The sequence below is a fragment of the Lotus japonicus genome, chromosome 6, assembly GCF_012489685.1.
Source record: "Lotus japonicus ecotype B-129 chromosome 6, LjGifu_v1.2".
Taxonomy (NCBI): Eukaryota; Viridiplantae; Streptophyta; class Magnoliopsida; order Fabales; family Fabaceae; genus Lotus; species Lotus japonicus.
The window spans coordinates 5,924,285-5,949,048 of NC_080046.1; the positions used below are offsets into that span (position 1 = coordinate 5,924,285).

At 39.8% G+C, this 24,764-nt stretch overlaps 1 protein-coding gene across 1 annotated transcript; it reads left to right on the plus strand.

The window, feature by feature from the left end:
• Window positions 1–20,355: 20,355 nt before the first annotated feature.
• On the plus strand, window positions 20,356–21,635 carry LOC130724776 (NAC domain-containing protein 83-like). The gene is made up of 3 exons (XM_057576058.1): window positions 20,356–20,548; window positions 20,889–21,148; window positions 21,492–21,635. Exons 1-3 carry the CDS (start codon window positions 20,356–20,358, stop codon window positions 21,633–21,635), a joined length of 597 nt encoding a protein of 198 aa, XP_057432041.1.
• The last annotated feature ends 3,129 nt before the right edge of the window (window positions 21,636–24,764 follow it).

The following is a 24,764-nucleotide window of genomic DNA, read 5'->3' on the forward strand; positions in this document are numbered from 1 at the left end:
TATCTTGCTCACTTAGAATTTGAGTACAATTTTGATGGACTGAGATCCAATCATTTAATGATACATACTCAAAAGTTGTAATTTATTTTAATTAAACTAGTGAGTGGCCTGTGTAATGCGTATTTATAGTTTGATATATTAAAAAAAAAAGTTTAACTTATGTTAAAAAGGTAACAGTAAAAAAGATATTGCAATTATTATATTTGTAATTTATTTATTGTATACTTATATTCCTATCATAAATTATTATAGATATAAAATAATTGCAGAGTTTTGGCTTTTTATTATTGTGTCGTGGTTGTTGCTGCTTTGGGTGTTTTCTTTTTTTTTTTGGTTAAGAGGAGGGATTACAACCCAAAGCGATTAGACTACACGCGAGTAGAGCGCGGGAGAGAACCTCCCATTACATCAAACAGAAGAAGGTTGGACACCCGGGGAGGAGGATAATCCAAAATATGGATTCCGAAATCGAGATCATGCGCCATATTAGCGAGTTCATCAGCCACACTATTAGCCTCTCTACAAGCATGAACACATTGGAAGTCCCAATCTCTGTCCTTCCACTGTCGAATTTGAGAAATCAGCCCACCATAAGGATGCAGAACATCACTACCTTCATTGATGAGCTTCACGGCCACACTAGAATCACTCTCTTTCTTTCTTCCTTATATACCATCATTTGATATTATATCTCTTAATTACCAACTTCAATTTTCACCTATCACAACTCTCACTATCCACTTAACCAATAATAACATTTCTCTCTCCTTAATATAACACAACTTTAAATAGGGTATTTTAATAAAAAAAATTATCAATTAATGAGCTCTTAAACAATGTGCACAATCTAAAACAACATATATTTAGAAACGGAGGGAGTAATATATTGAGTAGATTGTAAAAACGAGAAAAAAAATACCAGTATATAAATATAAATCAATTCATAAGATTATAAAGTAAAATGGTTAGATTGGAATGCACTTGATCCAACCAAGTAAACTCTTTATTCTCAACCCTTAAAGCTCTTTTCTATTTACTGTCATCATTGGCAACTATCTTCAACCCACCTTTGTCTATGGTTTTGCTTCCCACTCCAAATTTCTCCATATTAATGATATTTTAAAACTTTCAAGTCCCACATTGTTTGTGCATTGAACTTTCTAAAGGCTTATATACCAAAGTTTCCTCATATGCATTAAAGAGCTTGGTAAGAGGAGGGCAGAAGGCCCTATCATGCATGAGATTGGGAGTGACCAACTCGGCCCAATGTAAGGGTGCATGTCTAGATGACCTAGACTTGTTTTTTACTAAAACTTTCTCTTATTTTTGAACCTTACCTGAAAATCCTTATTTTCCATATGTTCACATCTTCAGGAGGCCCTCACGTGCATGAGATTGGGGGACCTCGTTGGCCCAACGTAGTTGAAATTGGAGGATTTCCCTCCGTGCGCACGTCACATGGGTCGGACTTGTTTTTTACTGAAACTTTTTTTTTTTTATTTTTGCACCTTACCTGAAAATCCTTATTTTTCACATGTTCACATCTTGAGCCCCTTTACCACAGAGCAAATCAAAAGGGTCAGCGCCAGATCTAAAGAGCGAACTCAAATTTCATTTTCTTCCTTAGATAATTTTGTAAAGGCTTAATTGCATTTTTGGTCCCCCACGAATGATAAATGTGCATTTTTTGTCCTAAACGTTTGAAAATAGCAGAATCAGTCCCACACGTTTGTCTCCGTTAGCGTTTTTGGTCCCCTCCGTTAAAATTCTAACAGAAGTTACTTATTGCACCCCATTTTACTATTCTCACCCCTCACTGGGACTATAAATGCACATTTATCATTCGTGGGGGACCAATAACGGAGACAAACGTGTGGGACTGATTCTGCTATTTTCAAACGTTTAGGACAAAAAATGCACATTTGTTATTCGTGGGGGACCAAAAGTGCAATTAAGCCTTAAATTTATACATCCCAGCACAAGGAGGCTCCCATGAACACGTACGCCTTACAGCTACTGGCCTCTCCACACGCACCTCCACAAAGTTCTGAATAAAATCAACCGCAGCATACGGACAATTACGCTTTCAACTCTGAACCACCAAAAAATACGCATAATATGAATATCCCAAACCTCTTCAAATCTGAGCAGTTGATTCTAAAAAATTAATTTGTTCCTCCCTAACCAAATAGACCAGCATAAAGAATATAGAATCAAAGCCCACAAAATGGGATCAGATTTGGACCGCAACTCCCCCATTCTAATAGAACCGTTTGCAAATTCCTGGGACATCACCAAGCCACACCTTCCCTCTAAAAAATTCTACACCACAAAATCCATGATATATCACAAATGATCTACTGTTTCCTCTGTTACCCCACAAATACAGCAACGCCCTTCACCTTCAACCGCTACCCCCCTCCGCATCAAATTAGCCAACACCGCTATAAGATTCAAGCTTTCTTGCCAAACAAAAAGAGCCACCTTTGGTGGCGCAATTTTCCGAACCACCTTGGGTACCGTCCATAACGGGACCCCGAACACTCTCAGTTCAGTCTCAAAACAAAGAGCTTTCACCGAAAACTTCCCTGAAGAGTCTCCCAACCAAATCAAGCCATCCCTTCCTAACCCCGGAACTATAGCATTTATAGTCCCCATAAATTGTTGCAGCACCTCTAATTCCCAATCGAAACAAAGACGTTTAAATATATTAATTTATAATTATATATATTTGAAATATCAAACTTATACTTTTTATACATCGGTAAACAAGACAAAATGAGAAAACTCTAGAAATATGTAGAGAATAAAATACAAAATACAAAAAAATGAGTTTACTCTCTTTTATATATCTCAATAAGAGAGTTTACTTTTGAAAAAATAAAATACAAATCGAACAAATATGTTGGTGGTTTAAATATTACTTGACTTCACCTTAAAAAAAAAGAGTAGAAAATCTCTCAACAAGAGAGTTTACTTAAAAAAAAAACAAAATACAAATCGAACAAATATGTTGGTGGTTTAAATATTATTTGACTTTAATTATTTATTAAAATATTATAGTTATATAAATGAATTAAAAAATAATTTAAATCTAAAATTATAAGGTAATATTTTTATTCAAACAAATATGTTGGTAGGTTATTTCCGGTTCTTCCAAATTATTTAAAATTTAAACTATTCATTGGAAATTTAAATCTATTCATACGTTTTTTTGACAGTCAAACTGTGGGACAGTGTTGATTCAATATCAGTGGCCGTAGATGGCAGTTGGAATGCTGGCCGAAAACGCATGGGAACCAGCGCTGTGTTGCGCGATCATCATGGTAATTGGGTTTCCGGAACATCCACGAGCTATGGTCATGGTAATGCTTTCTTGGCTGAAGTTTTAGCTGTTGAACTTGGATTGAACCATGCCTGGGAGTTGGGCTTCAGATCAGTATTATGTCTCTCAGATTGCAGCCAGGTTGTTGATGTTTTTGGGACTGCAATCGACGTCTCAACCTACTAGGCGCGAGATACCATCACGAGGATCCGGACATTAGTGTTGAGGGACTGGAAAGTTGAGTTTTGTTATGTTCCAAGGGAGAGGAATAATGCGCCTGATTCCTTGGCTCGTGAAGCATCGAGGGAAGGGACTCACCGTAGAGTTTGGTCTACTCCGCCTTCTAGTCTTATTGCGTCATTGTTTTTAGACGCTAATCCGTAGTTTTTTCTGTCTTTTAGCTGTAAGATCAAGTTTTGATCTAGTAGTACAACTCTATGTTTTGATGATTACAAGTTAACCTTTTGATATGAACAATTGTGGTTCTCTAACGTGTTTTTCTGAGTGTGCTATTTACAGGCTCTGACCTCAACTTAATCTCACACAAATCAGAAGCACTGAGTATAAAGAGCGACCCAAGCAACGCTTTCGCATTCACCATGTTCAGTATGAACAGTGGAAAAGCTTCAGAAGTTCTGAAGTTATACAAACTCTGATGTGGACTCAGTCACTAGAAGTTCTGAAGATCCAGAAAGTCTGATAACCAAGAAACACTGAAGGCTCAGATATTCTGATGGTGTAGAAGACTCTGAAGATCCAGAAGCTGATTAGTGAAATTCTGATGTCCAGAAGCAAGATACTCTGAAGACCATGTACTTCCCTCTGAGTTCAGAATCAGAAGAAACAATGGTCAGAGGATCTGGGCTTTCCCTCTGACTCTGATCAACCGGCTTCACAAGTTCCAACATGAAGCTTTCTCCTGATCAGAAGTCTCCTAGGTTTAAAGGTCAAGTCGCTATCCAAGTACAAAAGCAACTGTACCTTCCTGACGACCTACCTAACAGTCTCAGACACAGCAGAAGCTGGATTTTCCAGAACTGCCCTCCAACGGTAGCATTTCCCATGCAACGCTCAACCCTAATCCTTGGAGTATATAAAGAGGCTGAAGACTGAAAGAAGCGGCTAGAAGCATTCACATACGCGCAAGACAAATTCAAATTCTTCTAAGCTTTCTTTCATCTGAAATTCATTGAGTTTACTATTAGCTTTTTAGAAGCAAATCTCTTGTAAACAATTCTTTGATAAACAGTTTGTTTAGTTCCTTTAGGAGATCAAGGTTGATCGGATCCTAGAGAAGACTAAGAGAGTGAATCTTAGTGTGAGCTAAGTCAGTGTAATTGTTAGTCACTTGTAGGTTTCAAGTGCAGTTGTAACTCTTACCTGATTAGTGGATTGCCTTCATTCTAAGAAGGAAGAAATCACCTTAACGGGTGGACTGGAGTAGCTTGAGTGATTTATCAAGTGAACCAGGATAAAATCCTTGTGTGCTTTTCTATCTCTTATCTTTAGCACTTAAGTTCTCGAAAGATTTGTCAAAATCTTTAAGGTGGAAGCTTTATCTTGAAAACGTTATTCAAACCCCCCCCTTTCTACCGTTTTTCATACCTTCATTAGCTTTCCTCTTGTAACAAAAAAAAAACTCATACTTATAATATTTATTTTCTGAATAAATTGTGTCGATTAGTTTATTTTTATTTTGTATGAATTATATAGTTTGTTTAATAAGTAAAACGGTAAATATTTTCTATTTTTGACAACAAAACTTCATTTGTTTAATTTAAAAATATAAATATATATATATATATATATATATATATATATATATATATGTGTGTGTGTATATAATTTAAATTGAGAATTTTTTCTTTTTAAATGTACTTAGAGAAAAATCCTTTAAATAGAATATAATTTAGAAGCTTAAATAATAACTTTATTTACAATTCGAAATAGACTGAATTTCGATGGTAATAAGTTGATTTTAAATTGAGATATTGATATAATTATTGAGTTTAATATAAATATAAATTAACTTCTAAATTTAAATAATAAACTTAATCTCAAAAAAATAAATTAGAATGAATAGAAAATTGAATAAAATGGAACTGGCTCTCAGCCTACAGTTTGAGTTTTATAACATTCGATTTTATCACAATCTTCCCTAACTACCTTTTTCAAAGGTTACACTCGAGACTAGAGAAATTGAGTCCAAGAGAACCGGAACTTGGAAAGCCATACCTTACTAGTTACCACCATCCTTCACTCGATATGCCCGATTATTTTTCCCCTTCCCGATCAACTAATTAGTCTAGAATAAATATAGTTATTAACAATCTTGAAAATAATATTATTTGTAATTAAACTTATTTATATTGCAAAATAGTGAAAAATTAACTCAAATTAAACCTGTTAACTTATTTTCTTTCAAAAAAAACCTCTTAACTTATTTCGTTAGATAATAAACTAAACCTAAGTAAAAAATACTTAAGTAATATGAAAAATCAATTTATATTAGTTTTAATATGAAAAATATGTATTTTTTGGTAATTACAATATAATACCTTTGTACATTTTCATTTTAGCCAATTGTAGAATAAGAAAACACTGGTCAATCGTGTCCTTTGGCAACATACTGTAAAAATTGTTGAGCGAAATCTTCTCATAGTGCACACCGCAAGATTTCACTTCCGCTTGAATTTAATCGCTAGAGTAAATAGATAGTTATTAAATTTGAAAAATAAAAAAGTTGAAATTATATTACTTACTCTAGGGCATGCAAATCAACAACCATATAGTTGACTATAATATCTTCTTTTTTTATAGTTAGATGGTTCTCCTTTGGCTACGACAACATCAATGATGCCCACATCAAAATTTTTAAATTGGTGATCTTTATATTTAATTAAAAAATAAAAATACGTTTAAAACATTCAGATCAATTTCTCATCCTCTTCAGGATTTCTAAATATATAAGGATATGGTGCAAGGGTGAACCTGTAAAAGAGAATTTTTCCATTGTTTATAGGTTTCACTACGGTTTGCAACTAAAAGTACAACCTGCATGGATGAGTGCAAATTTTATACTTGCAGTTATTGATAGAGACGTTGAGTATGGCAATTTCGTAGAACAACCCCTCTTTTAAGGTCGACTTGAATCTTGAAACGTGCATGCTCCATACTATACATTGAGTTTTGTCACCCTATTAAATGTAGAAGTTTTGTTTTGTTTTTTTTTGTGTTCGCTCAAGTAAGGTAAATAAATTAGAAATCTACTAACAAACGCTTGATATGATTTTTTTTAAACAAACCTTTGCATTCATTATATAATGTCAATGAAGTCTGGTTGGTAAAGTTGCTTTGTGTTCGGTACTCTCCACAGTCGTAGTACTCTAACAACGACCTTCTAGTCTTTTCTCGAAACTATGATTTTGGAGATAGCATCAATGTTGGAATTCATTGTGTATCTTCTCTCAAGTCACTAATACGATCAAGGAGAAAAATGTTGTTTTACTCTGAAGAATAAGGGCCAATATGATTAAAATAAGTGACTGGACTGGGCGAGCCCCTAGAGGGGCAACGCCCAGTGTGTAGCTCGCCCCGAGGCGAGGGGCTGGCCTTAGGTTGGGCCTCAACTTCGGAGGCCCAATAGGTAGTACCCAAACTCTATAAATAGGAGGTAGTTACCAATTGTAAGGGACTTTGGCTCATTGGAGGAAATTACATATGAAATTCAGCATTCTCTCTCTCTCATTCTCATTCTCTCTCTAGCACAATTCTCTACACTCTAGGTACTATACCTATCCTCAATGTTCATTCCTAGAACATTTGGCGCCGTCTGTGGGGACTGTAAACTTTCTAATCCCATTCACGTGGATTGATTGTGCAAGAAGCTATCTCTGATTACGATTAGGCAGTTCTCAAGTTTCCCTATTCTGATTCTGTGACCGGCGTTCGTTTTTCGATCGAGTTTGCGTCACTCCTGGTTTAGATGGAGACGCGACGCAGGAGGCAGCATCATTCACCAGTGCGACAGCGAATTTCGCCACCTCGGCGGCCTCATCGAGTTGTCCTGGATTCTCCGATACGAACGGCGGGAGTACAACCGCCTTCTCCTCCTCCATCACCACCACCACCTCCTCCATCGCCTTCGCAGGTCGGATCTCTGGAGCGCTCACCAGAAAATTCACCTACTCCAGAACAACAACCGGCGGTGACACAGGAGCAATGGCGTCATATGATGCGCAGCATTGGAAACATTCAGCAGCGGAATGAACATCTGCAAGCTCAGTTGGATTTCTACCGCCGCGGGCAACAAGATGATGGAAGCAGGGAAGCGGATTCCGTAGCTGAGTTCCGTCCGTTCTCGGAGGACGTTGAGAGTGTGGCAATTCCAGATAATATGAAAACGTTAGTTTTGGATTCTTACAGTGGAGATTCTGATCCGAAGGATCATCTTCTGTATTTCAACACGAAGATGGTGATAATTGCGGCGTCAGATGCGGTGAAGTGTAGGATGTTTCCATCAACGTTCAAATCGACGGCGATGGCATGGTTCACGACTTTGCCGCGCGGATCGATTTCGAATTTCAGAGACTTCTCATCCAAGTTTCTAGTGCAATTCTCGGCGAATAAGAATCAGCCGGTGACGATCAATGACCTATACAACATTCGCCAACAAGAAGGAGAGTCACTGAAGGAATACATGGCAAGGTACAGTGCTACATCGGTCAAGGTAGAAGACGAGGAACCTCGAGCCTGTGCACTGGCATTCAAAAATGGTTTGTTACCGGGCGGTTTGAACAGCAAGTTGACACGCAAACCAGCACGTTCGATGGAAGAGATGCGTGCTCGCGCTAGCACTTATATTCTTGACGAGGAGGACGATGCTTTCAAAAGAAAGCGCGCGAAACTAGAAAAAGGCGACACGTCACCCAAGCGCGCGAAAAAAGATAAAAACGGTCAAGACAAGGGGGATGGCAAGCCGCAAAGACAAGACAAAGGGAAGGCGGTATTCAGGCCGACCAAGGAGCAGTTGTATCCGCGGCGTGATGATTATGAACAGCGCCGGCCATGGCAATCTAAGTCTCATCGCCAGTGGGAGGAAGCTGACATGGTGATGAACACAGATTTAACGGATATACTCCGCGAAGCGAGGGGTGCAAATCTAGTGGATGAGCCAGAAGCTCCAAAATATCAACCACGGGACGCCAACCCCAAGAAGTGGTGTGAATACCATCGGTCCGCCGGGCATGACACGGATGACTGCTGGACTTTGCAACGGGAGATTGATAAGTTGATAAAGGCGGGATATCAAGGAAATCGCCAAGGCCAGTGGCGCAACAACGGCGATCACAACAAAACGCATAAGCGAGAGGAGGAGCGAACGGATACTAAGGGCAAGAAAAAGCAGGAATCAGTGGCTATCGCCACAAAAGGGGCTGATGACACGTTCGCTCAACACTCAGGACCGCCCGTAGGGACCATAAACACCATCGCCGGAGGATTCGGCGGTGGTGGTGATACCCATGCGGCACGGAAACGCCATGTTCGTGCAGTCAATTCAGTTCATGAAGTTGCTTTCGGATTCGTGCATCCTGACATAACAATCTCGATGGCAGATTTCGAGGGGATAAAGCCCCACAAGGATGACCCGATAGTAGTGCAATTAAGGATGAATAGTTTCAATGTTAGAAGGGTACTCCTGGATCAGGGTAGTTCGGCTGATATTATCTATGGAGACGCATTTGACAAGTTGGGCCTGACTGACAATGATCTGACCCCATATGCGGGAACCTTGGTAGGTTTTGCTGGTGAGCAAGTAATGGTGCGAGGGTTCATTGATCTAGACACAATATTCGGGGAAGATGAGTGTGCCAGGGTTTTGAAGGTAAGGTATCTGGTTCTCCAGGTGGTAGCATCTTACAACGTCATCATTGGGCGAAATACATTGAATCGCCTCTGTGCTGTGATTTCAACAGCCCACTTGGCGGTCAAGTACCCACTAAGCAACGACAAGGTTGGCAGGCTGAAGGTGGACCAGAAATTGGCGAGGGAATGTTATAACAATTGCCTCAACCTTTATGGCAAGAAGAGTGCGTTGGTTGGGCACAGATGTTATGAAATTGAAACTTCGGATGAAGATCTTGACCCACGTGGCGAGGGGCGAGTGAACAGACCCACGCCGATTGAGGAAACAAAGGCGCTAAAGTTTGGCGATCGCACTCTGAAGATTGGGACTAGATTGACGGACGAACAGGAGACTCGCCTGTCAAAGTTGCTAGGTGAAAACTTAGATTTGTTTGCTTGGAGCTGCAAGGACATGCCCGGAATTGACCCAAACTTCATCTGCCATCGATTAGCATTGAATCCAAGTGTCAAGCCAGTTTCACAACTCAGGCGGCGCTTGGGCGGAGACAAGGGAAAAGCGGTTCAACAAGAGGTTGACAAGTTGCTGGCGGCAGAGTTCATCAGAGAGGTGAAATATCCGACGTGGTTGGCGAACGTCGTGATGGTGAAAAAGGCGAATGGAAAATGGCGAATGTGCGTGGATTACACAGACTTAAACAAAGCATGCCCAAAGGATTCGTATCCCCTTCCCAGTATTGATGGTCTCGTTGATGGTGCCTCGGGCAACGAACTACTTAGCTTGATGGATGCTTATTCTGGTTATCATCAAATCCGCATGCACCAGGCGGACGAGGACAAAACGACTTTCATGACCGCCAGAGTCAATTATTGCTATCGCACCATGCCGTTTGGATTGAAGAATGCCGGGGCGACCTACCAAAGGTTGATGGATAGGGTTTTTGCTGGGCAGGTGGGAAGAAACATGGAAGTCTATGTTGATGATATGATTGTTAAATCAGTACATGGTTTGGACCATCATCAGGATCTGGAAGAAGCATTTGGCGAGATAAGGAAGCACAATATGCGCCTCAACCCGGAGAAATGCTCTTTTGGTGTTCAAGGGGGCAAGTTTTTAGGATTCATGATCACATCCAGAGGAATAGAGATAAACCCGGATAAGTGCAAGGCGATTCAGCAGATGAAAAGCCCCTCTAATGTGAAAAAGGTCCAACGCTTGACAGGGCGAATAGCAGCTTTATCTCGGTTTCTTCCTAAGTCTGGTGACAGATCTTTCCCTTTTTTCAAGTGTCTTCGCAAAAATGTTGCATTTGAGTGGACGGTGGAGTGTGAAGAAGCTTTTGTTCGCCTCAAGGAACTCCTGTCATCACCGCCAATCTTGTCAAAGCCAATACAGGGACACCCGCTGCATTTGTATTTTGCTGTGAGTGATAGTGCTCTGAGTTCTGTGATATTGCAGGAGATAGATGACGAGCATCGAATTGTTTATTTTGTAAGTCACACACTCCAGGGCGCAGAGGTCAGATACCAGAAAATTGAGAAGGCGGCGTTGGCGGTCCTTGTCACCGTCCGGCAGTTGAGACCTTATTTTCAGAGTTTTCCAGTGAAGGTGCGGACGGATTTGCCCTTGAGACAAGTGTTACAAAAACCGGATTTGTCAGGTAGATTGGTCGCCTGGTCGGTTGAATTATCTGAGTATGGGTTGCAATATGATAAGCGGGGCACGGTTGGCGCACAGTCACTGGCTGATTTTGTGGTCGAGTTGACCCCAGATCGGTTTGAAAGAGTGGACACTCAGTGGACACTCTTTGTAGATGGATCCTCCAATAGTAGCGGCAGTGGCGCGGGAGTAACGTTGGAAGGCCCGGGGGATCTAGTTTTGGAGCAATCGCTGAAATTCGAGTTCAAAGCAACAAACAACCAGGCAGAATATGAAGCTCTCATCGCCGGATTGAAATTGGCACGGGAAGTAAAGATTGGAAGTTTGTTGATAAGAACGGACTCGCAGTTGGTAGAATCAAGTAAAGGGAACTTTCCAGGTCAAAGATCCCAATCTGATCAAGTACCTCGAGCGAGTGCGGTATTTGATGACGCTTTTTCAGGAAGTTGTGGTAGAGTATGTTCCTCGGGCAGAAAACCAGCGGGCCGACGCGTTGGCCAAGTTGGCGAGTACGCGGAAGCCCGGCAACAACAAAAGTGTGATTCAGGAAACACTCGTGTACCCCAGCAGTGAAGGCGAGCTCATGGCATGTGTGAACAGAGGGGCGACGTGGATGAGACCCATATTGTCTATCTTGGCGGGGGACCCAGCGGAAGTAGAGCAATGCACGAAAGAACAACGGCGAGAGGCGAGCCACTATACTCTCATTGATGGACACTTGTATCGCCGTGGTTTTTCGACGCCATTGCTAAAATGTGTACCGTCGGAAAAATATGAAGCGATAATGTCTGAAGTGCATGAAGGGGTGTGTGCAAGCCACATTGGGGGAAGATCTTCGGCTTGCAAGGTGTTAAGGGCGGGATTCTACTGGCCCACCCTCAGGAAAGATTGTATGGACTTTGTGAAGCGGTGCAAAAAATGTCAAGTGTTTGCTGATTTGTCTAAGGCACCGCCAAAAGAGCTGGTAACGATGAGCGCCCCATGGCCTTTCGCCATGTGGGGTGTGGACTTGGTAGGACCTTTTCCGACCGCCAGGTCGCAAATGAAGTTTATATTGGTAGCGGTGGACTACTTCACCAAATGGATTGAAGCCGAACCCCTGGCCAAAATAACCTCTGCAAAGATAGTCAACTTTTATTGGAGACGTATCGTTTGTAGGTTTGGGATTCCAAGGGCGATCGTATCCGACAATGGGACCCAGTTTTCAAGCAGCCAAACAAGGGAATTTTGCAAGGAAATGGGTATACAGATGAGATTCGCCTCTGTGGAGCATCCGCAAACGAACGGGCAAGTAGAATCTGCGAACAGGGTAATTCTGCGTGGACTAAGGCGACGGCTTGAGGAAGCTAAGGGAGCCTGGCTGGATGAACTCCCAGTGGTACTATGGTCGTACAACACCACTGTGCAATCTACTACAAGAGAAACCCCCTTTAGAATGACCTATGGGGTAGATGCCATGTTGCCGGTGGAAATTGACAAATTTTACATGGCGAACCCAGCCAGATTTTGAAGGGGAGAATCAAGCCAATATGGCGGTGGAGTTGGATCTCCTGTCTGAAACACGTGACGAGGCGCACATTCGAGAAACGGCGATGAAGCAGCGCGTGGCCGCCAAGTACAATAGTAGGGTTCGCGTTCGAGATATGCAGGTTGGCGATCTGGTCCTAAAGTGGCGGTCAGGAGCCCCGGGAAACAAGTTGACTCCGAACTGGGAAGGGCCTTACCGCATTATCAAAGTTCTTGGTACAGGGGCCTATCACTTGGAGGAGCTTGATGGAAGGCGACTACCCAGGTCGTTCAACGGTTTGAGCCTGCGTTATTATTACAGTTAATCGTGAGCACAGTGTACTCGCCAAAGATAGATGTTCTCAATGTACCTCGAAACTCTCCATTGTAACAAAAGCGTACTCTTTTTCTCCGAAAGGAGTTTTTTAATGAGACGCATCATCAATAAAACGAAAATTCATGAAATTCGTGTCTAAAAATTCCAGGGATTCCCTGATGATCGGAATTGCCGATTGACACAAAGAATTACGGCGATCACTAGGTGGGACAAGCTTGATCCCCAAAGGGGCTTGCTGGAACCCTGAAGGTGGTGGCGATTCCACAAATGGCCTTTGACGCCTGGGAATCCCCCCCCCCGGAAAGTCTGACGTGATCGCCGGTCCCGTAAACGATGTGCCGGGTAAGCCTCGCCAGAATACGACGAGCGCCGTTAACTAGGCAAAAGTCTTGGGACCCCCAAATGGCCATTGGGACCTAAGCATAGTAAGCCCCGAGCGGGCAAAGCCTTCAAGAGTGGAGGTCATTTATCCCTTTGTGGAGAATGTTTAAAGTCTTGGTGGAGAAATACCAAGCAACAAGCCCTAGTTAAAATGAACGCACAAAATCGTTAGGCGTAATTCAATCACATGACGCGTGAAAAATAGCGCAGGATATAAGGTCGGCGAACGAATAAGGTGGAAGGCGAGTGCTTAGTTACTCAGGATGCTGAGTATTTTATTACTCCGGGCGTCAGAGCGTTTAAAGCTATGAACCCATTCTCAAGAATGTGGCGATTTGCGAAGTAATGACCGAACAATTTACGGCGAAAGCAATTATTCAACAAAAATTACAAGGTATTAAAAGGCGATATAAGGGTAATGGCGGAGGTTTGCTTATATATGGAAATGGCAGAAAAGTGCATTACAGAAGGCGGTAAAGGCTAAGTAAAATTAAAATTACATTAATCATTATTTCTTTCTTTTTCTCCTGTTTCTTCCTCTTCTTCTTCAGTGGCGGTCCAGAGGTGTTGGTCAATCAGGGGAGGATCATCGGGACCAACCAGTCCTTCAGTGGTGATCTCTTTTATTACCCCCATGGCGCTAAAGTCAAGGTTCGGGAACAAATGTTGGGCCTGGTCTTTGGCGAGGTAGAAGCCGCGCTCACGATTGTCATAGGCAATGTCGGCGGCCTGTTCCCTCGCCTCAGCGGCTTTAGCTTTCTCCATCGCCAGCTCGCCCTCTAGCTCTTTAATCTTTGCAAGGTGGGAGGTAATGTCAGAATCTTTCGCGGCGAGAGTAGCGCCATGGGCCTCGTCCGCCTTCTTGATTTCTTCAGATGCAGTTCGCACCGCAGCCTCCAGGTCAGCCTTTGCCGAGGCCAAAGACTCAGCAGATTTTTTCTCTTGCTCCGCCAGCGCCTTTCTCACTGCCTCCAGCTCAACGCGTAATGCGTCGAGTTGTGACTCCTTAGCGGCCAGCGCCTCGCTTCTGGCAACCAAGTCCTTCTCAACTTGGGCTTTTTCCTTTTTGCAAACCTGGAGGCTTGCATCGAGACCATCCGCTTCTTCCTTCATTAGTTCCAGATCGTTTTCCAGCTCGCCGATTTTGATTCCCGCCGTACCAATCAACTTGTCGGCCTGGACTTTTTCTTTTCCCGCTTGTTCCAGCAGTTTGTCAAAGCGCTTCTTCCAGCCGGCGGCGTCCTCTTGGTGCCTGGTGTTTTCAGTCCTCAACCTCTCGGTTTCAGCAGCGGCGGCGTTGAACTTATCAAACGCGTGGGCGAAGATACATCCAGCGCGTAGGAGACAAGCAAGGGTCTCCTCTTTGGTCTCACCAATGCCCCGACTCAAAACTTCTTTTTCTATGACGTCACGGTTGAGGCCGGTAAGTACGAATTCTGAAGGTTCAATGGCGTTGGGAAGCATATTGTAATAGCTTGAAGGACCGCCCTCGGGGACGGGAGCTCGCTCAATCCGGGCTGCTTCAGAGGTGGTGGCAGCACTAGGAGAGGATCTTTCCTCTTGGCGAGGCGGAGAAGGCATGGAGCGCCCGTCATTTGTTGGGGGCGGGCTAGGAGGTGCGTCATGGCGAGGGGGGGACTTGGAGGTTTCATCTTCTTTTTCTTTCTCCCCGGCAGGAGTATCGGAAGATGCGACATCTTTTGTGGTATTGACGGTGGCAAGTTTCTCAACAGCTGAGGATTGAGAAATGTTGGTGGTTGTGACAACGGTTGGTGGCTGGTCAGCAGAAGTGGTTGTGGCCCCGACGGAGGCGGCTGTGGCGCCGGCAGTAGTGGACTTGGCGGCGGTGGCGGTGGCCGCGCCTGCGGTAGCGGAATTGGGAGCTGGGACGGTGGTTGACTCGGTGGCCGTGGCGATGGAGGCTTTGGCGACATTTTTGCCTTTAGACCCGACGGTAGTACTGGGCTGAGCGCCAGGGTTGGAGGAGCCGGCGACAGAGGAAACTTTGACCAATTTCCTCCTCTTGGGGACTTGGGCGCCCTCAGCCTGGTTCTCAGCACCGCCCCGCTTTTTCACATCGCCCTCAGCGTTAAACTTTGGGGAAAAGCGCGCCAGTTTCCTCTCGCGGGCTTTCAGGAGCTCGGCGTTGGTAAAGTTCATATCTTCTGCAACAATAAAAAAAGACGATCAATGACAACATAGGAGGTGAGAAAGAAAATGTCGATGATAAAAGTAAGCTATGGATGACCTAAGTATTTAGGAGTCCTTGAGAGGCGAGCGCCCTCAAGGACTGTTGAGCAGTCAAGGATGGGAAGTGGAGCAAGGAGATTCAGGAAGGCTTTGTCGTTGGCAGACAAAGATTCCTCTGAAGGATCGGTGATCCCGTTGGGCTTCTCCGTCCAGTAAAGAGGGAAGAGGGCGGTCCCGTCCCTGAGGGTGAAAGCCTCTGGATAGGCGGGGTGAACCGCCACACGAAAGTACCTCCGGGCAAAGGAGGACTTCGCATTGCTTTTATGGGGATATAAACACTTCCGGCCGGCTCGGGCCTTTAAGGAGATCCATCCTCTGTTTTTGATGGACTTGGAGTCGACATCATAGAGGTAGAAGAAGCTGGTGGGAGATGGGGCGGTGCCAACCGCGGCGCATAAAATTTCAAAGCACCGGATGAAGGCCCAGGCGTTGGGGTGAAGTTGACAGGGGGCCGCGTTGATGTCGCGGAGGACGGTTTGGACAAAGGGCGAAAAAGGAAGCCTGATTCCAAGCTCGCCAAACATGTATTCGTACGCAAAGAAAAAGTGGGATCTCTTTACGTCGCCGTTTAGCTTATGAAGCCAGGGGCGGTCCTCAGAACTGCAGGTCCAAATCCTGAGTTTGGCGTTAAACTCATCATCGTCAGACAAACCACCCAGGGTGCTCACGAATTGCACGATGAGATCACTATCCTGGAAAATGGAAGGTTGGTCTATAGCTTCGTGGGTGGGGGCTCTTTGGACTGGAAGGGGCAGAGTAGCGAAGGTTTTTAATCGGTAAGGAGGGATCTCCGGGACCTCTAAGCGGAGGCCGCCGGCTGCGGTGGAGTCAGGGTCGCTCCTGGAAGAGGAGGAGGAGTGGTTAGGAGAGTTAGGGGAGGGGAGATTAGGGGAGTTAGGGTTTGAAGCCATTTTTAGACAGTGAAATAGGAAAAAGGAAAAGATGAGTATATATATGATGCAGAGATAAGGGCAGTAGGACTCACCGGAGAAGGATGTGAAGAGTGGGTAGCGGAAAGGGTGATAAGCGACGGCTCCAGAACGGAAGTTGGCAGAGGGAGTTTGGTAAGCGATTAGGGAAGTGAAGAGAGGTCTCGGAAAGGGATGGCTGTAGGGAAGAAGGGTTTTTATAGGAAAAGGAGGGAAGCTGGAAGGGTGACGCGTGTTGGACGCGTGTGGAAGGTTGGAAGTCATGATGGTTTTTGGGAAGTGGGTCGCGTGTAATGGGGAGTTACTGCGCACGATGAGACAGTTATGAAAAGTGAAGTGACGGTTCCGGAGAAAGAGGAAAACAGATGTAACTGACGCATCACGTGGAGCAGGTAGGGATTTGAGAGGTTTTTAAAATAAGAGGAGGCGCGAAAGGCCTCGCCTCCATGGAAACCAAACGCCATCGCCTGACAAGTAATACCAACATTAAAGTTTAGCCACTCGCCAGGGACATTGCCAGCCCACACTTGGGTGATCAGTACATGATCAATGCCCGCCACCTTTCTCGCCGGCGAACGATCGCTCACCTACTTCAACCAATCGCCAGTACGGAGCGGTCGTTCTCGCCGCTTGTGGACTGGTGGACTTGTGGACTTGCCGGCTCGGGTTGATCGCCAAGATCAAAAATGCTTGTTTCTTTTTGCTTACGCCATGTTGGCAACGTAGTGTACTTATTTCTTTTCTCAAGCCATGTTGGCAGCCTAGATCCCAGTGTACTATAGGATACAAGGCATTTAAAAGACACACTTAGCTCTCATACTTCGAGCTCGGTGTCTTGTGGACTAGTGGACTGGGCGAGCCCCTAGAGGGGCAACGCCCAGTGTGTAGCTCGCCCCGAGGCGAGGGGCTGGCCTTAGGTTGGGCCTCAACTTCGGAGGCCCAATTGGCCCAATAGGTAGTACCCAAACTCTATAAATAGGAGGTAGTTACCAATTGTAAGGGACTTTGGCTCATTGGAGGATATTACATATGAAATTCAGCATTCTCTCTCTCATTCTCATTCTCTCTCTAGCACAATTCTCTACACTCTAGGTACTATACCTATCCTCAATGTTCATTCCTAGAACAGTGACAAAATATTATTTTAGTTATTAATAAAAAGAATCAGTTGTCCATACTTACTTGGGCTTAATTACTTGTTTGTTGTTTAAGATTTTTTTTTAATTATGCCTGAAAGTTTGCTTTCGTTAAAAATATTTAATACTAAATACAATCAATGCGGTCAATGCCATCAATATTTGAATTTGAAATATACATAAAGGAGTGTAATGTTTTTGCATATATCACGGAGAGCAATCAAGAGTGATAAATGCTCACATATTATGAGAGAGCAAGTCAATGATATTAATTCGTTACTCATCTAATAGAGAGAATCATGTGATCTGATATTAATCATCATTCTATATTGTTGCAATTATAGAAGGGATTTGAATTTTCTTGTTTTTATCTTTGTATTTGATTCAAAAATTAATAAGATTTTAAATTATAATGTAATATATAGTTAATTGTGGGCAACAAAACTAAATTAAAGGAGAAATTACTGCGTTTAATAAATTTCTCAGAATAGATGTGAGCATGACACTTGTATAATTTAATCAATAATTTAATATTTTTAACATAAGTTTCTTTCAACAAAAAAAACATCATAAATTTTGCCTGAAAGTTTTCTTTAATTACTAATATTTAATACTAAATTTAAATTTTAAATTTCGAACTCAAATCTCTATATTATTTTTACAATTTTAAAAGTAATAAAAACATTAACTAAAATTGAATATCTACTCCCTAATTTCTGAGATCGTGAATTTTTTTAATTTATTTTTTAAAAAATTAGTCGTAACCCGAATGATTTTTTTTTTCTGTCTAGATTGAATATTGATTTCATTTTAACTAAAAAACATGTTTTTTAAAATTTAAAACTGATTTGAATATAATGGAAAATAATTAAAACGTGATTTAGGGAAAAAAATTCAATTTTAAATGCATGTAAAATAAATGAAAAAACATAATTAAATCAATAATTTATTCAGGTCAACGTCATTAGTTTCTTTCATAAAAACATATCATAAATTCTGATTGAAAGTTTGCATTAATTACTAATATTTAATACCGAATTTAAATTTTAAATTTTAAAATCAAATCTCTATATTATTTTTTACATTTTTTAAAACAATAAAAACATTAACTAAAATTGAATATCTACTCCTTAATCTATGAGATTATGACTTTTTAAATTTATTTTTTTAAAAAGTAAACATAACCCCATTAATTTTTTATGTCTTGATTGAACATGATGAAAACATAGAAACTGATATCTTCCAAATTAATATCATAATCAATAATATCCAATAATATTTCGCTGTTTTTCATTGATATGGAAGGTGCATTATATAATGTTACAACAAATCTCTACAATTATAAAACACAATCAATGCGGTCAATGCAATCAATGTTTGAATTTGAAATATACATAAAGGAGTGTAATGTTTTTGCATATATCACAGAGAGCAATCAAAGTGATGAATGCTCACATATTATGAGAGAACAAGTCAATGATATTAATCCTCATTAATTCGTTGCTCATCTAATAGAGAGAACATGTGATCTGATATTAATCATCATTCTATATTGCTGCAATTATAGAAGGAATTTGAAATTTCTTGTTTTAATCTGATATGGAAGGTACATTATATAATGTTACAACAGATCTCTACAATTATAAAATACAATCAATGCAATCAGTATTTGAATTTGAAATATACATAAATGAGTTTAATGTTTTTGCATATATCACGGAGAGCAATCAAGAGTGATGAATGCTCACATATTATGAGAGAACAAGTCAATGATATTAATCCTCATTAATTTGTTGTTTATCTAATAGAGAGAACATGTGATCTCGTATTAATCATCATTCTATATTGCTGCAATTATAGAAGGAATTTGAAATTTCTTGTTTTTATCTGATATGGAAGGTACATTATATAATGTTACAACAAATCTCTACAATTATAAAATACAATCAATGCGGTCAATGCAATCAGTATTTGAATTTGAGATATACATAAAGGAGTGTAATGTTTTTGCATATATCACGAAGAGCAATCAAGAGTGATGAATGCTCACATATTATGAGAGAACAAGTCAATTATATTAATCCTCATTAATTCGTTGTTCATCTAATAGAAAGAACATGTGATCTGATATTAATCCTCATTCTATATTGCTGCAATTATAGAAGGAATTTGAAATTTCTTGTTTTTATCTTTGTGCAAAATATTTGATTGAAAAATTAATAGGATTTTAAATAATAATGTAATACATAATTAATGGTGAGCAACAAAACCAAATTAAAGGATAAATTAATGCTTTTGATAAATTTCTTAGAATACGTGTGAGGAAGACACTTGTCAGCTAGTGAGGGAGGTGAAGAGAAGAGTGAACTTGGGAGTGTCACCTCACCTAAGTGTTTCTGATAAGTTTGTTCTTTTATAAAGTATATAGATACATTTTAAGAATTATTTTTCCAATTAAATATTGTTAGGAAATTTTTAATTATTGGAGTATATTTAGAAATATAAATATATTTAAATTTAACCTTAATTTTAAGATTATTTCTATAGATATATTCTATTCTAAAATTAGTTTATTTCTACTTCTAATAATTAAAAAATATTTGGAAATAAGGTAATTTTGAAAATCATAAATTAAAATAAATTTGGAGATTTTTGGTTTACAAACAATTTGGAGATTTAGTTTAGAAAGAAATTAATTTGGAAATATAGAAAGCACTAATTTAGTAAAACTAAAATTGGAATTTGTAAAAAATAAATATTTCGAAATTCAAAATTAATATTATTTATAAATTTACATTTATTTATCTTTTTAAATAATCTCTCTCTCCCTCACCCTCTCTTATGTACACACCAAAATGGATGACCCAGCATCACAAGTTATAAATTGACGTCCAATTCACATGAATTTTAAACACCATATGAGTTCAAACAAGTCCCTTCTCCACTTGGTGTGTCATCAATCCTTTGAGATGGAGGACCTTATGACTTATGCTGATGATGACGGAAGTGTTAGGTTGCTACCTGGGTACAAGTTTGATCCCACGGATGAGGTTCTTATTGATTTCTACCTGAAGAGGAGGGTCTTTGCTCAACTTGTTCCTTTTCACATCATCCCAGATTTTGATGTGTTTCAAACTGAGCCTTGGGGCCTTCCAGGAGGAGGTTGGTCACACATTTTTTTTATAAATGAAATATCTCCTTTTTTTTCACTATTCCATGAGTCGAGAAGTGTTATCAACCCTCACTTTAACACCCTCTTTTAAATAGGCCCTTTTATTGATTGAAATTCAAGTGAGTTCTAATAAATTGGAAATGGAACCATCTTTTTAACTATTCCATGAGCCCTTTAATCTTTTACGACCCTTGTTCTAACCTAGAGAATGGGCATTGTGTCATACCAAAAAAAAAATCCAAATTTCCAAGTCCCATGAATGTTTTATGTGTTGTTTAATTTCAATTGGAAATTGAACTAAGATGTTTTGGATTTAATTTGTGTTTGCAGATGGAAAGATTTTCAATGAGCGCAAGTGCTTCTTCTACAATACCAGGAGTCGTGATCTTGAAAACATTGACATTAGAGTTGCAGGAAGTGGCCAGTGGAGAGTTATGGAAAAAGACAAATACATTCCCATCCCCCGAAACAATCAGGTGATTGGGAAGAGGAATACCATGAATTTTTGGGAAGTGCAAGGAGTCTATGCTAGGAGGACCGAATGGGTGATGCATGAGTTCCGTCTTGCGTTAATTGCTAACCCATCTAAGGTAAATAATAAAGTAGTTACTTACTTTTTTTTGATACATCGGAAAGTTAAAAAGTACACTCTCAAGTGACTTACTAATGGTTATGGTTTCCCATTAAACCAAATAAGTTTTTATAAGGGTAATAATCTTCACCTATAAAATATCTTTTGGAGTAAAATTAAATGTAACTCGAATTCTTAAACTAACCATTTTAATATACACCAAAATTGAGCAGAAATTTAGAGTAATGCATTTTAAAATATCATGAGAATGGTTGGTTGGTAGGTAGGATATATCATTATCAAAGTTGGTTCTTTTTGTCTTATTCATCATTGATCACTAAACTTTATTACTCAAAATGTAGATGGAAAACTGGGCTGTTTACCGCATTTTTAAGAATAAGGATGAAAAGAAGGTGAAGGATGCAAGAGGGTGTAATGAGGAAAGCTCAAATGCCGAAAGTACCGAAGTCATTGCTTTCAACGTTGAGAGTGGTAGTTTCTCATAACCTTCCCCAATAGCCTGTTCCTTAAGTGAAGGCAGCAAATCTTCTTGAACAAAAACTTGTTCATGTACTCTTTATCAATGTCACCTTTTATAATTCATCAATAAGTTATTTTTTAATGTAATAAATGTCATGATATGATACATAAAAATGATTTTTGAAATTAAAATTGGAATCACATCTCTCTAAAGCAAAAAGGGTTTGAGAGAGCTACTATGCCTGAAATACATGTCTATAGCATCTTATTCTCAGACACTTTTGAATAAAAAAAAATATCAATTACAACCCAACTGCAAAAATTGCCAACAACCTCTTGCGCGTGCTGCTGTGAATATCTCCGATGCCAATCCACCCAATGCGGGTTTTGGTTGGAGCAATGGGGGTTTGGATAACAAGTTTCCATCACACTAATGGAGTTGTTTTCCTTTGATTACTGACTACTGAGTGATAGTATTGGATTGGAATCATAAGATTCAAGGATTTGGATCCTCTCCATCCAAGTTCTCTCCATCTTCTCTCCATTTAAATCTGAGCCATTGATTTTAAAATTTGAAGGCTTGGATGAATTTAAGAAAAGAGAAAAAAAATGAATTGTATTTAAAGGCTTTGATCAATTTAAGAAGAGAGAGAAAACATAAATTAATCCTCACCTTTAAAATTCAAAATCAATGGCTCAGATTTTGGATGGAGAGGGGATGGAGAGAAACTGGATGAAGAGGATCCAAATCCAAGATGATTTCAAACGAAGGTAATAAATATTACTACATAATTTAAGTAAATACTTATTAAATTGCATTAAAAATAGAGGAGGGCTCCATTTACACTAGTGTAAATCTAAAACTCTTACACTCACTAATTTAAATCTGATGGCTCTCAATAATTAAGATTAGTAGGTCACGTGCTTATATTTAAAAGGTAACTACTCTCTCTTTCCGGAAAACCGAAAACAAAGTTTGCATTTACAATCATAATACTTGTCGTGCATTGATACTCCACTTTTCCCTCACTATATGAATGCCTTCTTTTGGGAACCGCAACCTATCACGAGGTTCTTGTGAAAAAACCATATGAAGGACTTTCGGGTAAACAAAGTATTTTTAATAACATGAAAAGAATTTCAGTTCCTATTTACATATGTCAAAAAAACCAAAGATAGGAGGTTGCATTTCATGAAATGCTTTGTGTAACTTTTAATGAAGAGTGAGGTCAAAATAATTTATTTAAAAAGTTTGATGGGGGTATTTTTATAAAAACATAATTTACATGTTTAATCGTAAAGACATTTAAGTAGAAAAAATTCTAGCTCCTTGTCAACGTTGATATTTATTTTTCTGTTACAAGGAAAATGTTCAAATCAATTCAAATACTACGTTAGTTTCTGGTCTTTTACCCATATAGCAGATCATATACTATAGTTTATTTTCAGTTCAAATATTACATTAGTTCTTTCCTCGTCAAGAAAAATGCTACAACACAAGGCTCCACTTCAAGGCTATAAATAAAGGATGATACATCAAGCGCTGGGGTTTGTTATTTATTAGGAGGAGACCCCATTGAGATTTCCCCCTAATATAGTTGGGAGGCTGAGGTGGGATACAACCCAAGCCTTCCCGAATAGTCAAACGAGTTTACAAGCCAATGGTTGTAAGGTCATTAGATGTAAATAAAGATCCTTTCAGGCCTTGAGAAAATGATGAAGAATTACTTGGTCCCGAAGTACCATACCTTAGTGCGATCAGAGCATTAATATATCTTGCTAGTCATACTCGACCTGATATATCATTTTCCGTTAACTTATTATCAAGATATGGTTCTTCACCTACACGAAGACATTGGAATGGAATAAAACAAGTCTTTCGTTATCTTAAAGGCACAATGGATATGGGTTTATTTTTTTCTTATATGTCCAAACTTGACCTGATTGGTTATGCAGATGTTGGATATTTGTAAGACCCACATAATGGGAGATCTCAAACAGCTAACCATGCAGAAATATTAGCATTACACGAGGCAAGTCGAGAATGCGTTTGGCCGAGATCTATGATTCATTGCATGCTTGATACTTGTGATTTGTCCTCTGGAAAGATGCAGCCAACAACCATTTATAAAGATAACACCACATGCATTGCTCAAACAAAGGAAGGATACATCATGGGAGATAGAACAAAGCACATATCACCGAAACTCTTCTTCACTCATGATCTACAAAAGAATGGTGACATAGACATCCAACAAATTCGTTTAAGTGATAATTTGGCAGACTTATTTACGAAGGCTCTTCCAACAACGACATTTGAAAAGCTTGTGCGAAACATCGGCGTTCGTCGGCTAAAAGATCTCAATTAATATGCATTGTACTCTTTTTTCCTTAACCGTGTTTTTTCCCATTGGGTTTTCATGGTAGGGTTTTTAATAAGGTAATGTACAAAGACGAGCTATAGAATGATATACTCTTTTTCCTTCACTAGGTTTTTATCCCACTAGGTTTTTCCTAGTAAGGTTTTAATGAGGCACATTCTTAAGGGATGGTTATTCAGGGGGAGTGTTGTGAATAGATGACCATCATGGGCCAATGGGCCAAGCCCATATATCTTTGTCTCACTTGTATAGCTCCCTAAGGCTATAAATAAAGGATGATGCATCAAGCATCAAGCACCTCCAATTCCACAATATTACTTGTCTCACTCTTGCATTCTCTCTTCTCCCCTCTCTTTTATTATTTTCTCAACACTTTATACTTAATAAAATATATTTTTATCATGTTATTTGTATATTTTAAAATTAATAGTTCTTACATAATTTTAAGTTTTATTATGAATTTTATGAATGACTAATAAACAAACATGCGCACCGCACGTGCAAAAGCTCTAATATTTTTTTTGGTTACAAGAGGAAAGAAACAAAATCTCTAAGATATATCTCAAACAATTAATAATGACTCCAAATCCAATAATTATTTTTTAAAAATTAATTTAAGTACAAACTAAATTTAAAGATATTCAATATTATTAAATATATTATTCATAATTATATATAATTGAAATATTAAACTAATTATATTTTTTTTATAGATGGGAAAACAACACAAAAAATGAAAAACACTAAGGAATAAGTAGAGAATCTTTCAACAAG

Excerpts from the sequence above, each read along its gene's own strand:
- LOC130724776 (XM_057576058.1), top strand. The coding sequence starts at position 20,356 with ATGGAGGACCTTATGACTTATGCTGATGATGACGGAAGTGTTAGGTTG. Across the intron at positions 20,549-20,888 it reads TTGGGGCCTTCCAGGAGGAG|ATGGAAAGATTTTCAATGAG; the intron begins GTTGGTCACACA and ends TTGTGTTTGCAG. Across the intron at positions 21,149-21,491 it reads TAATTGCTAACCCATCTAAG|ATGGAAAACTGGGCTGTTTA; the intron begins GTAAATAATAAA and ends CTCAAAATGTAG.